At 38.4% G+C, this 16,111-nt stretch overlaps 1 protein-coding gene and 1 long non-coding RNA gene across 12 annotated transcripts in view; one reads left to right on the top strand and one right to left on the bottom strand.

Moving 5' to 3' along the window:
* LOC127532009 (zinc finger protein OZF-like) overlaps nucleotides 1-16,111 on the top strand; it is a 51,650-nt gene that overhangs the window by 28,710 nt on the left and 6,829 nt on the right. For 5 of the 11 annotated variants that reach the window (XM_051942951.1, XM_051942958.1, XM_051942950.1 and 2 more), the window contains one exon: nucleotides 11,315-11,416. The exons of 4 other annotated variants lie outside the window; for them this stretch is intronic. In XM_051942951.1, coding sequence (XP_051798911.1) covers nucleotides 11,399-11,416 — 18 coding nt within the window. In that variant the 5' untranslated portion in view covers nucleotides 11,315-11,398. Of the gene's footprint in view, nucleotides 1-10,260; nucleotides 10,423-10,650; nucleotides 10,672-11,314; nucleotides 11,417-16,111 lie in introns of those variants that run through there. 2 more of the 11 variants (XM_051942952.1, XM_051942953.1) reach the window with 2 other exon arrangements.
* LOC127532072 (uncharacterized) lies at nucleotides 3,903-6,324 on the bottom strand. Its single transcript, XR_007939324.1, has 4 exons — nucleotides 6,218-6,324; nucleotides 5,622-5,705; nucleotides 5,193-5,404; nucleotides 3,903-4,978 (listed from the first exon to the last, which is right to left on the bottom strand). It is a non-coding gene; the product is annotated as an uncharacterized LOC127532072 (long non-coding RNA).

Below are 16,111 nucleotides of genomic sequence, written 5' to 3'. Positions count from 1 at the left end.
AGTTCAGGTTCCACATTTAGCCCAGTTTGATCTCAAGTGGGCCGGACCGCTTTTTACGACACGATCAGAACCACAAAAGTCAGGTTAAAAAAGACAAAAAAGGAGACAAAAACCAGACAAAATATTGTGAAAATGAGACACAAAACGTTAAAAATAGAGACAAATGACACAAAACACAAAAAGGGCAAAAAAATTAGACAACTTACAAACAGCAAAAAAAACGGATAAACGACAAAAACGAGACAAAAATACACAAAACGGCACGCAAAACAACGAATAAAGCAAAACACAAAATGACAGAAATAAGTCAAAAAACACAAGCGAGAAAAAAGGAAACAACACGACAAACACGAGAAACAAAGCATGAGATGAACGACAAGTCAGACAAAAAAAGACAAAAATAACAAAAACTGACAAAATATCACAAAAATGAGACAGAAAAGGACAAAAGAACAATCTAGTATTTGACTTTGTGATCATGGTCTAGAAATGATTTTAAATGGATACTTTGACTCATTTACAATCTGCAGTTCATGTCTTCTCTGGAATTTGGACACTTTGATGATGATTGATGGATTGTGCTCATTTGGTAGAGGATGCTGCTTTTATACTCTTTCTACATTCATTGAAAGCTTCTGACAAGCTTCAGCACCACTTTATTTGACATTCACTGCATTATTTTGGATTGAAAATTCATTCATATGCTCTCAATGTTGTCCAGCAGAATTCCTTCAATGTGGAACTACTAGAAGATGAGATGTTAACAGGAGCAAACACCAAGGAGACCCATCAGTCCTCTGCTGTTTATTATTAGCTCTGGATATCAACCCTCCTGTTGGCTTCATTTACGGCACCAAAAAACAGGAAAAAAAAATCCAGAAATTCAGCAAAAAAATTCACCAAATTTATGGAAATGTGCAAAAACCTTCAGGAAGAAAATTCCAATAATTCCTTCAAAGTTTTATTTTAAAAAATCTAAACAAAATCCCCCTAATTTGGCAAGAAAATTCTTGTAAATATTTTCAAAAAATGAGTAAAAATCTTCCAATAAATCCTAAAAATATCTAAAGTGATTCAATATTGATCAGTAAAACTTCTGATATTTTCTTGAAGAACATTCACATAAAAATCAACCAAAATCCAGAGAATTTACTGGATTTTGGTTGATTTTTATGTGAATGTTCTTTAGAAACATTTATTCTTTTTCCACCAAAAAATGTTCAAAAATGTCCCAAAAATGTAGAAAATGTGGACATCAGAAGTTTCACTGTGAAAATATTCATTATTTTCCACATTTTTAAACTTTAAAACGACACGAGGGTTAAAATAATGAAACTCTGAAACCATTTAATAACGACACAGTCAGCAGATGATCCAACATTATTTTAAAGCTGTGTGTATTTTCCAGAAGCCTCAGGGTTTGATTGAAACTAAATGTGAGATCTGATCCATTCACCAGAAAACACAAACTTTACTTCAGAATATTCCAACAAAAATGAGCTGAAACATTTGGGAGAAACTATCAGTAAAATATGATCAACAGGGAAACTTCTAACATTCTGACTGTTGGAAATCAAATCTAAAATCCTTGAAGATCTGCTTCCAAAGGAATCTTTCATATTTGGTAGAATATTGAGAAGAGAAATGGAAGGATTTCAGGATGAATTTTTATGTTGAGTAGAATAAAGCAGATGAATAATAACCAGCTGATATAATGTGTGTTTGTAATGAAGAACTCAGAGTCAGGATTTTTAGCCAAAGCCCTTTATTCTTCATCACACACAAGATGAAGGAAGTTCTCATTTCATCACTAGAACAGGACTTCAAGACTAAAATCAGGATCAAGTGTGGCTGCACAAAAAGCTGATTTTCACTGGACAATAATGTGTGAAAGTCTGTCAGCAGTTTGGAGATTCACTGCTTCCTCTCTCATTTCACACTTTGTGCAGCTCAAATGCTTTTAGTTCAAGTGAGCGTCAGAGGAACACAGCACACTTCTCCTCCATTCCTCGGGCATCTTCTCACTATCTAAGATCCTGTTGAACAACCCAGTCACAAACTCTACTGCTACCTCTCCGAGACACTTCCATACCTCCACAGGTATATCATCAGGACCAAGTGCCTTTCCACTCTTCATCCTTAGCACACCAGCTCACCTACGACCGCTCAAACACTGCGTTATGATTTCCATATCCTTCTGTACACTACCGTTCAAAAGTTTGGGGTCATCCAGACAATTCCATGTTCTCCATGAAAGCTCCCACTTTCATTCATGTGCTAACATAACTGCACAAGGGTTTTCTAATCATCAATGAGCCTTTCAACAGCATTAGCTAACACAATGTAGCATTAGAACACAGGAGTGATGGTTGCTGGAAATGTTCCTCTGTACTCCTATGGAGATATTCCATTAAAAATCAGCCGTTTCCAGCTAGAAGAGTCATTTACCACATTAACAAGGTCTAGACTGGATTTATCATTTATTTAATGCTATCTTCATTGAAAAGAACTGATTTCAAGAAAAAGGACATTTCTAAGTGACCACAAACTTTTGAACAGTAGTGCATATTTATATAATGTCATATTTTTTTAATTAGACATGTAAGATGAAATAATATTGATGATAGCTCGTGTCCTTGTTCCTCTTTTAGCACACATCACACAGTATTACAATGAATAAGAACATTCAATCATCAAATACAATCATTTTCATAACAAGCTGCTGTGGAGGCAAAACCTTTTTGTTCTTTGCAATAAATCTTTTGTTCTTTTATTCAGAGCTCTGAAGGTACAGGTGACACAGAGTGCAAAGCAGTCTATGTGTAAAGTCAAACTGGAAGGAGCTGAGAACTCAAAGGAGAAGCATTTACGCACAGGTCCTACCAATGATGTATATATAGAGCTAGACCGCTCACTGCTCGGCGGACAACAGCAGCGCCATGGTAAATCGGCGCTGACTTCCGGTAGTGGCAAGAAGCTCCAGCGCGCTGTTTGATCCTGTGTAAATACACCAACTTCAAGGCCTGCTTGTCATCACTGATGGGACAATATGTGTTATGTTATGGCTTTTACTGATAGCAGACAATAAAATCTCTGTCCTAGGCACGTTTTCACGGCAATCACATTGTTGTTTAGCCCTCACAGACAGAGACAGAGACCACCACACAATAATGAGTGCTGAATGCTGACGCAGTGATTGTGTCAATAACAAATGTTTCATACTTTTTGCAGCATTCGTGTTTCACTTACCTGGGCTCTAGAAAATATTCGAACCAATACCAAATAAGAAAATCAGTGTTTTAAACAATTTTTCTCCAATTCAAATTATTCAGTTGGACTTTGAAAAGCAGCACATGCAGTAGAAAAAAATTCCAAATTATGTTTTATTGTAAAGAGGGATGGAAAATTCACAAGGATATCAACAGGGCAGAAAACTCGTGCATGTTGTCATCGACAAGCTAAACTAATCAGCTTCAGAACCTGCACGGTGGTTTTTCACAGCTGCTCAGACCCACATACCCTGGAATGGTTGCTTTTTTCCTCCCACAAAAATGGCCATAAAAAGTTTCTGGAGGAGCAATTCTTGCAGTCAGAACACACAAATCTTCTGGTTGCCTCAAAACAAAGCTTCAGCTATTCTATTTGTAAGTCAGCTGTGGAATTCAAAACAATGAACGAATTAAGATCCTATGAAAAGCTTAATTTGCTTTTGTTCTGTTAAATGTGAAGCAGATGACTGAGACCTGAAATGTCAAAGAACTTTCATGAAAGTTCCACAAACACGTCAACAAGAACAGCTTGCAAAAAAGTTCTTGAGCAAGAAATCAAGCAACATTATTTATATAGTACCTTAACATACACAGAGGTTTTTCAGAGTAAAATGTAAAAAATAAAGTAAGTAGTGTAATAAAAAATGAAGTCACTTTAATCAGAAAAGGTTCATTGAATACAATGGACACTCATTTCTAGAATAATTAAAACTGATTGAGTAAAACAGCCAAAAGAAGACAAGAAATGGAAAAAGATAAAAGCATATCAGACACTAATTGCAACAACCAATAGAAAAGAAGTTAATTTAAAGTAAATGAAAAAAAGTGCAGATAAATTTATTAAAAGTATAGTACAACATTAAAGTGTAAAACTTGTAACTTCCTCTACAGCAGGTGACGCTATGACTGAGTGCACATTGGCATATGGATGTCATCACAGGACTGTGATCAATCACAAACTTTCAGGCAGATTGCAGTATGTAGACGGCATTTATACAGCACATCATGCTTCATGAGGAACCATCAAAGTTCAGTCAACCCTTTGAGTTTAGTTTGCAATTTTCATAAATATTCAACCTAAATGCATGTTGTATATATGTCCCAATTTCAGGTGTTGTGGAGTTACAAACAAATGACATTATTCTGGTAAAGAAACAGGGTCTATCAACATCAATTTACCTGTACTTGAAAATTAAGTGTGATCAAACATAGTTAATAGCTTAGATAGTTTCCACATGAATGTTGGGTATCACAGCCGCAAAATTGTTTATATAATGTTGCATTAACAAACATTGATCTCAGTTCTAGTGCACTGTGTGGGTGAGCAATGTGCAGTTACATAATTATATTTAAATGTGCTGCACGTCACTCATATGTACTTCTAAACAAGGAATACCTTTATATGCATCAAGCATGGAATGAGCATCATCAGACAGGGCTTGTATTTCCTTGGTTTTAGCTAACATGGCCTCCAACGTCACTCTGCAGTGCTTCTCTCTACGTTTGGCGTTGTTGAAGTCCTGCCTCAGCTTTTCAAGCTGTACAATTAGATCGTCATATTTCCTCTTCAGGTTGTCAATGTCTGTACAGTATGCATGGTGTTCACTAACAGCAGTACTGCCCTCTTCAGACTCTTGTTCAGGCTCCATGTCCATGTGCTGGTATAATGCCACTGCTGCCGGGCTGCTTTGGGTTGTCCTCACTGCGATCTAAAACATTTGATAAAAGAATTAACATGACAAATTCCCAAAAGATTTGTTTCTGTTTCACCAATACCTGAAAGAAAACATTATGACAATGAATGGCTGCAAATCACTATGAAAGCCAAAAACCGATCCTGAATCATTTTCATAGCCACACAAACTGACAAGAAAAGAACTAAACTGAAATAATGAGCAACCATTAACAATTAAGGAACATAACCTTTTTCTCTGGTTTCCCCAGATTGAGGGATGGTACAGCCCCTGGCCTGAGAAGCTTGTGTTGAGCATGTTTTGAGAGGATGAAGTCCTCCTCCCTGAAATGGTTGCTGCATACATAATTATGATCATCTCCTCTTGGTCCCCACCACTTCTCTACTGATGGCCTGTATCCATTGATCTCTCAGTGTGTTGTCCTTGGACTGCTTGGGAAACCTGAAATGTGTGGCATATTATAATACATCCATAGACAATGATGCACTGTGACTGTCATTGAATACTGATAGTCACACCAGCTTACACTGTACAGTTAGTGATTCAGCTAAACTGGCTGAGTGCAGCACTCAAGCCAAGGTCAGAAGGAGTTTCTGTTTGCAAACAAAGAAGCAGAGCAAATTTGAGGCAGAATGTCCCAAATAAAATAGCCACTTACTTATGAAAGGAAATATTACAAATCGACTGGTGCAGGAGATGGCAGCACACGACTTCACCATGGTCAGATATTAGCCACATCCACCTGAAACCATAACAACAGAGACACTTAAATTAACAGGTTCATGATGTGATGATTGCAAGGTGAGTGTCAGCACGTTTCCTTTCACTTACATTCCAGAGAAGGAATCACAAACTGGTGGCATTGAAGGAGCTAGCAGAAGTGCTAACTGCTAAGTGCTATGCAGTGACGTATGCACTTGTCAGTGTCACATATGATCATGCCGTGGTGTTCACCTTCTCAAACAGATTTCTAGTTCATTAACACATATTTTCTGATGACAAAAATAGCCTTGTCATCCGTCACCAGGTCACAGTGAGACCACAGGCACGGGGAATGGCGAGCCATGAGCATGACAGCGAACTGGGGAACTCTCCTGAGGAGAGTCTGCTCAGCTGCAGTCACTGAAAAATCCTGCCAGTGCTGGTCTAGGGGCTCCTGGTCTGGTGTTCTCAACGTATTTCAAGCATTGTGACTTGATTCTAACACAGAAGTTTACTGTACATTGGTAAATCACGCAACACAAAGTCACATACCGTGCTGGCGTTCCAATATGAAATCCCCATCTTGCCACTACCGGAAGTCAGCTCCTATTTACCGCCTCTCAGCGGCCAGTGAGCGGTCAAGCTCTATATATACATCATTGGTAGGACCTGTGCGTAAATGCTTCTCCTTTGAGTTCTCAGCTCCTTCCAGTTTGACTTTACACATAGACTGCTTTGCACTCTGTGTCACCTGTACCTTCAGAGCTCTGAATAAAAGAACAAAAGATTTATTGCAAAGAACAAAAAGGTTTTGCCTCCACAGCAGCTTGTTATGAAAATGATTGTATTTGATGATTGAATGTTCTTATTCATTGTAATACTGTGTGATGTGTGCTAAAAGAGGAACAAGGACACGAGCCATCATCAATATTATTTCATCTTACATGTTTAATTTTTTAAAAAATATGACATTATATAAATATGCACTACTGTTCAAAAGTTTGAGGTCACTCAGAAATGTCCTTTTTCTTGAAATCAGTTTTTCCTGCAGATAAATCAGATTGGTTTGACAAAAGAAATGAAGCAGTTTAAATACTGAGGTTCAGACCCTCCAGTATTACTGATCATAGAGGGACACTAATATGTAGAAATATAAAGGTTTAGAGCCAACAGTGTTAGAAATGATGGAGAATAATCAGACTCATTTAAATATTAGTATTAAAACTATCACAAATAGGAATAAAATCACCAAGAAATGGATAAAGCAACCAGAAATCTACATAAAATAACTGACATATGAGACAGAACTACCACAAATATGCATAAAATGAGAAAGATATGAGATAAAACTACCGCAAGGATAAAAAATTTACTTATTTATTTTCAAAAGTCAAAGCATTTCTTCCTCAGACTGACTTTAAAAGCACGTGTTTGGAGAGATTGATAGAGCTGGAATGAAAATGTCTTTGGGGAAATCAGCGGCTCCAGATGGACTTACAACCAACTTTGATCCGTTTTTCTGGGCTGATATTAGAGAATGACTGTTTGAAGCATTCAAAGAAGCTTTCAATCAGGGAGTCACACTCATTTTAGTTCAGGTTCCACATTTAGCCCAGTTTGATCTCAAGTGGGCCGGACCGCTTTTTACTACAGGATCAAAACCACAAAAGTCAGATTAAATAAGACAAAAAATGAGACAAAAACCAGACAAAATATTGTGAAAATGAGACAGAAAAGGACAAAAGAACAATCTCGTATTTGACTTTGTGATCATGGTCTAGAAATGATTTTAAATGGATACTTTGACTCATTTACAATCTGCAGTTCATGTCTTCTCTGGAATTTGGACACTTTGATGATGATTGATGGATTGTGCTCATTTGGTAGAGGATGCTGCTTTTACACTCTTTCTACATTCATTGAAAGCTTCTGACAAGCTTCAACACCACTTTATTTGACATTCACTGCATTATTTTGGATGGAAAATTCATTCATATGCTCTCAATGTTGTCCAGCAGAATTCCTTCAATGTGGAACTACTAGAAGATGAGATGTTAACAGGAGCAAACACCAAGGAGACCCATCAGTCCTCTGCTGTTTATTATTAGCTCTGGATATCAACCCTCCTGTTGGCTTCATTTACGCCACCAAAAAACAGGAAAAAAATCCAGAAATTCAGCAAAAAATTCACTAAATTTATGAAAATGTGCAAAAACCTTCAGGAAAAAAATTCCAATAATTCCTTCAAAGTTTTATTTAAAAAAAAAACCCCCTAATTTGGCAAGAAAATTCCTGCAAATTTTTTTTAAAAAATGAGTAAAAATCTTCCAATAAATCCTAAAAATATCTAAAGTGATTCCATATTTATCAGTAAAACTTCTGATATTTTCTTGAAGAACATTCACATAAAAATCAACCAAAATCCAGAGAATTTACTGGATTTTGGTTGATTTTTATGTGAATGTTCTTTAGAAACATTTCTTCTTTTTCCACCAAAAAATGTTAAAAAAAATTTCCCAAAAATGTAGAAAATGTGGACATCAGAAGTTTCACTGTGAAAATATTCATTATTTTCCACATTTTCAAACTTTAAAACGACACGAGGGTTAAAATAATGAAACTCTAAAATCATTTAATAATGACACAGTCAGCAGATGATCCAACATTATTTTAAAGCTGTGTGTATTTTCCAGAAGCCTCAGGGTTTGATTGAAACTAAATGTGAGATCTGATCCATTCACCAGAAAACACAAACTTTACTTCAGAATATTCCAGTAAAAATGAGCTGAAACATTTGGGAGAAACTATCAGTAAAATATGATCAACAGGGAAACTTCTAACATTCTGATTGTTGGAAATCAAATCTAAAATCCTTGAAGATCTGCTTCCAAAGGAATCTTTCATATTTGGTAGAATATTGAGGACAGAAATGGAAGGATTTCAGGATGAATTTACCACAAACCACAGAAGAGCACAGAATACTTTGGAAAGAGTGATCTAGATGTGATGAACTGACTGCCAAGTCCTCACACCTTAATCCCATCAGAAAGTTATGGAGATTTATGGCAAGAAAAGTTCATAATGATGGAAAACAGTTCAATAACAAGGATGACCTGAAACATTAATGATTAAAGCACGAGACAGAATTGATGAGAAAATGCTGCTTTCTCTGATTCAGAACCAAAAAGGTGAACAGAAGTGACTTTACATTATGGAGACGATAAATTATGAAGATCTGATCTTTTTGTTGACATTTTTAATTCTATTTAATCAAATTTACAACTATAAAATAAATGATGTTTTATATTTAAATTTCTACCTGTTCTGATCTCTGTGTTCCATGTTGAGTAGAACAAAGCAGATGAATAATAACCAGCTGATAGAATGTGTGTTTGTAATGAAGAACTCAGAGTCAGGATTTTTAGCCACAGCCCTTTATTCTTCTCCATCACACACAAGATGAAGGAAGTTCTCATTTCATCACTGGAACAGGACTTAAAGACTCAAATCAGGATCAAATGTGGCTGCACAAAAAGCTGATTTTCACTGGACAATAATGTGTGAAAGTCTGTCAGCAGTTTGGAGATTCACTGCTTCCTCTCTCATTTCACACTTTGTGCAGCTCAAATGCTTTTAGTTCAAGTGAGCGTCAGAGGAACACAGCACACTTCTCCTCCATTCCTCGGGCATCTTCGCACTATGTAAGATCCTGTTGAACAACCCAGTCACAAACTCTACTGCTGCCTCTCCGAGACACTTCCATACCTCCACAGGTATATCATCAGGACCAAGTGCCTTTCCACTCTTCATCCTTAGCACACCAGCTCACCTACGACCGCTCAAACACTGCGTTATGATTTCCATATCCTTCTGTACACTACCGTTCAAAAGTTTGGGGTCATCCAGACAATTCCATGTTCTCCATGAAAGCTCCCACTTTCATTCATGTGCTAACATAACTGCACAAGGGTTTTCTAATCATCAATGAGCCTTTCAACAGCATTAGCTAACACAATGTAGCATTAGAACACAGGAGTGATGGTTGCTGGAAATGTTCCTCTGTACCCCTATGGAGATATTCCATTAAAAATCAGCTGTTTCCAGCTACAATAGTCATTTACCACATTAACAAGGTCTAGACTTGATTTATCATTTATTTAAAGCTATCTCCATTGAAAAGAACTGATTTCAAGAAAAAGGACATTTCTAAGTGACCTCAAACTTTTGAACAGTAGTGCATATTTAGATAATGTCATATTTTTTTTAAATTAGACATGTAAGATGAAATAATATTGATGATAGTTCGTGTCCTTGTTCCTCTTTTAGCACACATCACACAGTATTACAATGAAGAAGAACATTCAATCATCAAATACAATCATTTTCATAACAAGCTGCTGTGGAGGCAAAACCTTTTTGTTCTTTGCAATAAATCTTTTGTTCTTTTATTCAGAGCTCTGAAGGTACAGGTGACACAGAATGCAAAGCAGTCTATGTATCAAGTCAATCTGGAAGGAGCTGAGAACTCAAAGGAGAAGCATTTACGCACAGGTCCTACACTCAGCTGGGGCGGAAACAATCTGCGGCTGCAGGTTTGCCACCGGCGGCAAAAAGGGGACACACGCAGCACTGAGGAGGAACTGAGAATGAATGACCGAGTTCAAACAAAGTGTCCATGAGTTTCTGTTGGGAAAGCATCAAGATCTGCGGCAAACTGTGCAGGATTGCCTTCATATCCAAAATCCGGGTTGCAGCCGGTAAGAGCAGAATTCTGGAGACTCTAAAAGACTGTTTAAGCTGCCGATGTGTGCCACTGCAGTATGTGTTAGCATTAGCATTAGCCACGGAGATCGACGTCAAGCACGAGCGGCTTGTTGTCAACTTTGTCTGTTTACCAATAATTGCCGTGAGTTTTGTAATTGTTCAGTTGAAAATAAGATTGCAGGCTAATTGGTGCTAATTAGAGGGTTCCAGCTCAGACCAGTGAATTCATCCTGTTTGTAATGGTGGGTTTTTATGATGCCCTTTATTTATTTATTGGATCTGGAAAGGATTGCACTTTAAAAGCACTTTATGCACTTTCAATATTTTACAACCATGAAGTAAAAAGTATAAAATGGTTAAAACATTTTTTGATAAAAATGCTCGGAGTAATTTGTTAAACTGCGATTCAAAATCGACTCTTTAAAATGCAGATAAATTCATGTGTGGTATAGTATTGGGTTGAATATTGCTCGTGCCATGATTTGTCGCTTCAGTTTATGTGGTGTTGAGGTTGACAAACATAAATTGAGTGGAGTAGCATTTGCCAATGTGGTGAAAATGTACATGAAGAATGGTTGTTACTATTTGCTGAATGCAGTAATGCGAACATTGTCCTTTTGTGTTCTGTTTAAAGGTTTTTCACCTTAATCTATCAACTAAGCGTATGGACTTATGGAAGTTGCCACCTCTGTATCTCATGAATTTGCGACCACTGCAAAATAAACAGTTTAAGTTCATTTGTATCAGTTTTAGGTGAAACTGAAAAGAGCTAAAAGTGAACTATTGAGTGGAAATGTGTCCTCTGTGTTGGCTGATGAACATATGGGACACTCTGACACTTGTGTATAGAGTGGTATCCTAATGAAGATGTGTTTGATGTGACAGGTGATTGGCAGGAGGAGGAGAGTCTGACGGAGGAGCAGAGGAACGTTGGCAGCCATTTTGTCTGAGCTCAACAACGGAGGAAACATGGATTCTTCACAAAAAGTGAGAAACATACCACTGTAACATTATTATCATGAATTTGTTATTTAAAATGTCTAAAGTTGCTCCAGTTGGTGAGATGGGCCGACCAAAGCCAGGTGACGTTGGCTGGAGAGATGCAGCTCTGCAGAAGCAGCTGTACTGAGGATATAATGGTGGACTGCTAGGAAGCTGCTTGTTTTTTGTTTGAGGCTGAACGAGCTGCTGATCATACTTTATGAAAATGTCTTACATGGTGATGAAGATAAGTAACAGAAGAAAAGTCTTGTTTTTCAAGCAAGTTGTTCATGAAGGTAAAGAGCAGCATTTTCTTTGGTAGAGAATAATACTTTTGAGCATTGTGAGTTTACCAGCCTTTTCCTTCTCAAGAAATTCAGACAGTTGAACCCTAAAGTTTACTTACTGTATAAATGACACATAACCCTTTTTTTAAATTTACACGATCTGACATTAAATCTGGCAATGCTTCTCCTGTTTTATGTCGGTTAAGATGACCAAAATTATCTTTAAATGCCAGAATAATGAAAGAGATTTTTTTTTTAGAGAGAATTTTTATTACTTTCTTCACAATCTTGGACTTGACTATGGACTTCGGCCATACTATGTTCCAAGGGAGTTCAGTCACATCAAAGCAATACTTGTAAACATTCCACCCAAAGCAACTGACTTGGTTCCATGTGATGTTTTGCATGATACTGTAGCTCGGATACAGTATCAACATCCTGAGGCGCTTGTAATAATATCAGGAGATTTCAATCATATCAGCCTCTCCTCTCATCTGGCTGGATTTACAGTTTAACTGCCATACCAGAGAGAATAAAACCCTAGACCTGCTGTATGCCAATGTCAAAGAAGCTTACAGAGCTACTGCCTTACCACCACTGGGCAGGTCAGATCATAACTTGGTTTATCTGCAGACCTGTTACAAACCTTGTGTGCTGAGACAGTCTGCAACTAAAGTCCAAATCAGAAGATGGACTCCTCAAGCTAGTGAAGCTCTAAGGGACTGCTTTGAATCAACAGCCTGGAATGTGCTTCTGGAAACAGATGAGGACAGTATGAACATTGACAGACAGGTTGATTGTTTAACTGAATACATCAGCTTCTGTTGAGACACAGTCATACCTGCAAAGGCTGCCTGCTCTATGGAAAACATCCTGTATTGTACCGGTACCAAAAATCAAATGTCCGGCTGAACTAAATGACAACAGACCTATTGCCCTGACCTCACACATCATAAAAACTCTGATGCGGCTGGTTTTACGTCTACTGAGGCTTGAGGTCAAAGACAAACTAGATTCCTTGCAGTTTGCTTACAAAAAATACACTGGAGTGGATAATGCCATCCTCTTCATGCTTCACCGTGCCCTGTCTCATCTGGAGGAACCTGGAGTTTATGTGAGAATCATGTTCTTTGATTTTTCAAATGTATTCAACTCCATCCAACCCACCATCCTCAAAGACAAGCTCACAGAGATGGGAGTGGATCCTTCCTGTGTTTCATGGATCACAGATTACCTGACAGGAAGGCCACAGTTTGTCAGGCTGGGGAACTGTGTTTCTGGGACATTAATGAGTAGTACTGGGGCTCCACAAGGAACAGTCCTGGCTCCATTCCTGTTCACACTGTATACATCTGACTTGAAATACAGCACTGAGTCCTGCCACATTCAGAAATACTCTGATGACACTGCTATCGTGGCATGTATCAGAAATGGACATGAAGCTGAATACATAGATCTGATAAGTGCCTTCAGTGACTGGTGTCACAAAAACTGCCTGCTACTCAACGCCTCAAAGACAAAGGAAATGATCATAGATTTCCACAGATCCAAAACCCCTCTTCAGCCAACTGAACACTTGTGGTGTTGACGAGGGCTGCAACCAACGACGCGTCGACGAGTCGTCTGAGCATGATACGTCATCAAAAGCGGAAGTGAGCGTGCAATGCAACAGAAATCACCTTCCGACTGGAGCGCGGAACACGGACGGACATCAGCGCTGATTCTTCACAGAAAGTGAGAAACATACCACTGTAACATTATTGTCATTCATTTGTTATTTCAAATGTTGCTCCAGTTGGTTAGATGGGCCGACCAAAGCCAGGTGACGTTGGCTGGAGAGATGTAGCTCTGCAGAAGCAACTGTACTGAGGATATAATGGTGGACTGCTAGGAAGCTGCTTGTTTTTGTTTGAGGCTGAACTAGCTGCTGATCATACTTTATGAAAATGTCTTACATGGTGATGAAGATAAGTAACAGAAGAAAAGTCTTGTTTTTCAAGCAAGTTGTTCAGGAAGGTAAAGAGCAGCATTTTCTTTGGTAGAGAATACTACTTTTGAGCATTGTGAGTTTACCAGCCTTTTCCTTCTCAAGAAATTCAGACAGTTGAACCCAGAAGTTTACTTACACTGTATAAACGACACATAACCCTTTTTTTTAATTTACACGATCTGACATTAAATCTGGCAATGCTTCTGCTGTTTTGTCAGTTAAGATGACGAAAATTATCTTTAAATGCCGGAATAACGAAAGAGTTTTTTTTTTTAAAGAAAATTTGTATTATTTTTTTCACAATCAGAAGTTTGCATCCACTAAGATTGCTATTCCTTCAAGATAACGATGCCCTGGCTTTGAAAGCTTTTGATAGATTAAGATGTATTTTCAGGCACACCTCAAACACACTGCTTCCTTGTGTGACGACATTAGAAAATCTAAAGAAATCAGCCAAGACATCAGGAAGACATTTGTGGGCCTCCACAGTTGTGGTTCATCCTTGGGTGCAGTTTCCAGATTGCTGTGGTTTGAGGTTTGTCTGTCCAAACAATTACATGCACGGATCAACGCCATGGGAATGTCAAGCCATCCTACTGCTCAAGATGGAGACTGGTTAAGGTTAGGATTGTTTTGGAGGGAAATGTGCTCATCAAGTCCAGAAGAAAAGCAAACGACCTTTCAGTACAGGCCATCCTCTGGCTGAGCATGGGGGGTGGCAGCACCATGTTGTAGGAGTGTTTTGCTGCAGGAGGGACTGGTGCACTTCATGGAATAGATGGCATCAAGAGGATAGAACATTATGTGGAAATATTGAGGCAACATCAGCCAGCAAATGAAAGCTTGGGCACAAGTGGATCTTCCAAATGGACAGCGCTGGTGCAAATCTGACACTGTCCTGGAGAAACTGTGCACTACTGACTTAGAACTGCTTTCTGTTTCACTGTGCCCTCTATATCTTTCTCAGGAATTTCCCCAAATATGTTTGAAACTTGTCTATATCCATCCAAAGGCCAGTGAAATAAATGCCTGTGGGCTTATCCATCAGGTCATCCAGAGACTTCAGTCCAACTCCTCGGATGCACCTAACATTAGTCTGGGAGATATGAACCACTGCACACTAAAACAAACACTGAGAGACTTCCATCAATACGTCAGATGTCCCACTTGATGAGACAAAATCTTTGATCTCTGTTTGAACAGTGTGAAAGGTGCTTCTCCTCTAGGTTCCTCTGACCACAACTGCATCCTCCTTATCCCTGTCTACCACTGTACTGAAGCAAGGCAAAGTGCAGAACATCAGAGTGAAAGTTTGTCACACTCTGCAGGGATGTCTGGAGGTTACTGACTGGGACGTGTTTAAGGAGTCCTCAGCTGATATTGATGAACGGACTGATGTTGTGAGCAGCTGGGTCACAGACTGTGAAACTAGTGTTATTCCTGAAAAAAACTGTTAAACTATATCCAAACACTAAGCCATGGCTTTCTAAGAAGCTTAAAGACCTACTGTACAGAAAGAAAACAGTCTTCAGAGAAGGAAATACACTAAATCTGTATAACCGACAGAAGGAAATAAAGTTGGAGATCAGGACCCACAAAAGACAATACAAAGACAAACTTGAGTCTCAGCTCAAAATGAACAACCTCAGTTCAGTCTGGGACGGCATGACACATAACTGGGACTAATTAATGTGTCAATGAGAGAGTTCAGCTCAGTGGTTATAATTCTGATTTAGAGCTGGCTCAAAGTCTAAACAGTTTTTCTGTCAGGTTTGACTCCCATGATTTTAGGGCTAAACATGCTGAGACTAAAAACTGTCTCATGTCAGCCTCTCCACAGAATCCCTTTCTTGATGTGGGCAATGTAATCTGGTGTCTCAAACAGTGCAGACCAAAGAAAAGTCCTCTACCTGATTACATCGGTGGCCGTTTATTGAAAACTTTTACTACGTCTGACTAAATGACCAAGATTGGTGCCGATGTCCCTGTCTATCTTATGTTTTGTTAGATTTTTCTTTAAATGGCTTTTATTTTGCTTGTAATTGTTTTACTGTGCTTTTTACATTTGTAAAACATTTCCTTTAATCATTTCTATTCCTTTAACTGTTTTACTGTTTTGTTGCTTTTGTTGTTTGATGGTGAACGCTTGTGTAACTGCTGCACAACAAATTTCCCGGGTCGTTCAGGTCAAATCCAGAATTCAGTGGCAGAATTACAGATCTTTCCTGGACTTGTATCAACATCTGATCCCCAAGGAGAAACCAGAAAGTGTTGGTGGTCTGAATTGACCCTGCTGCCATTAAGACCTAAATTTGGACATTGATGTTGTATGCTTTTCATATTGTACATTTCTCCAGTAATGTAACTTAACGGAAAGTCTGAGGATCAAGAGATCCTGGTGGTACAATCCCATCAGTCCCAGCT

The sequence above is a fragment of the Acanthochromis polyacanthus genome, chromosome 22, assembly GCF_021347895.1.
Source record: "Acanthochromis polyacanthus isolate Apoly-LR-REF ecotype Palm Island chromosome 22, KAUST_Apoly_ChrSc, whole genome shotgun sequence".
NCBI classification, from domain to species: domain Eukaryota; kingdom Metazoa; phylum Chordata; class Actinopteri; family Pomacentridae; genus Acanthochromis; species Acanthochromis polyacanthus.
Note: the sequence above shows the minus strand (reverse complement) of the source record. Positions and strands in the feature narration are given on the sequence as shown.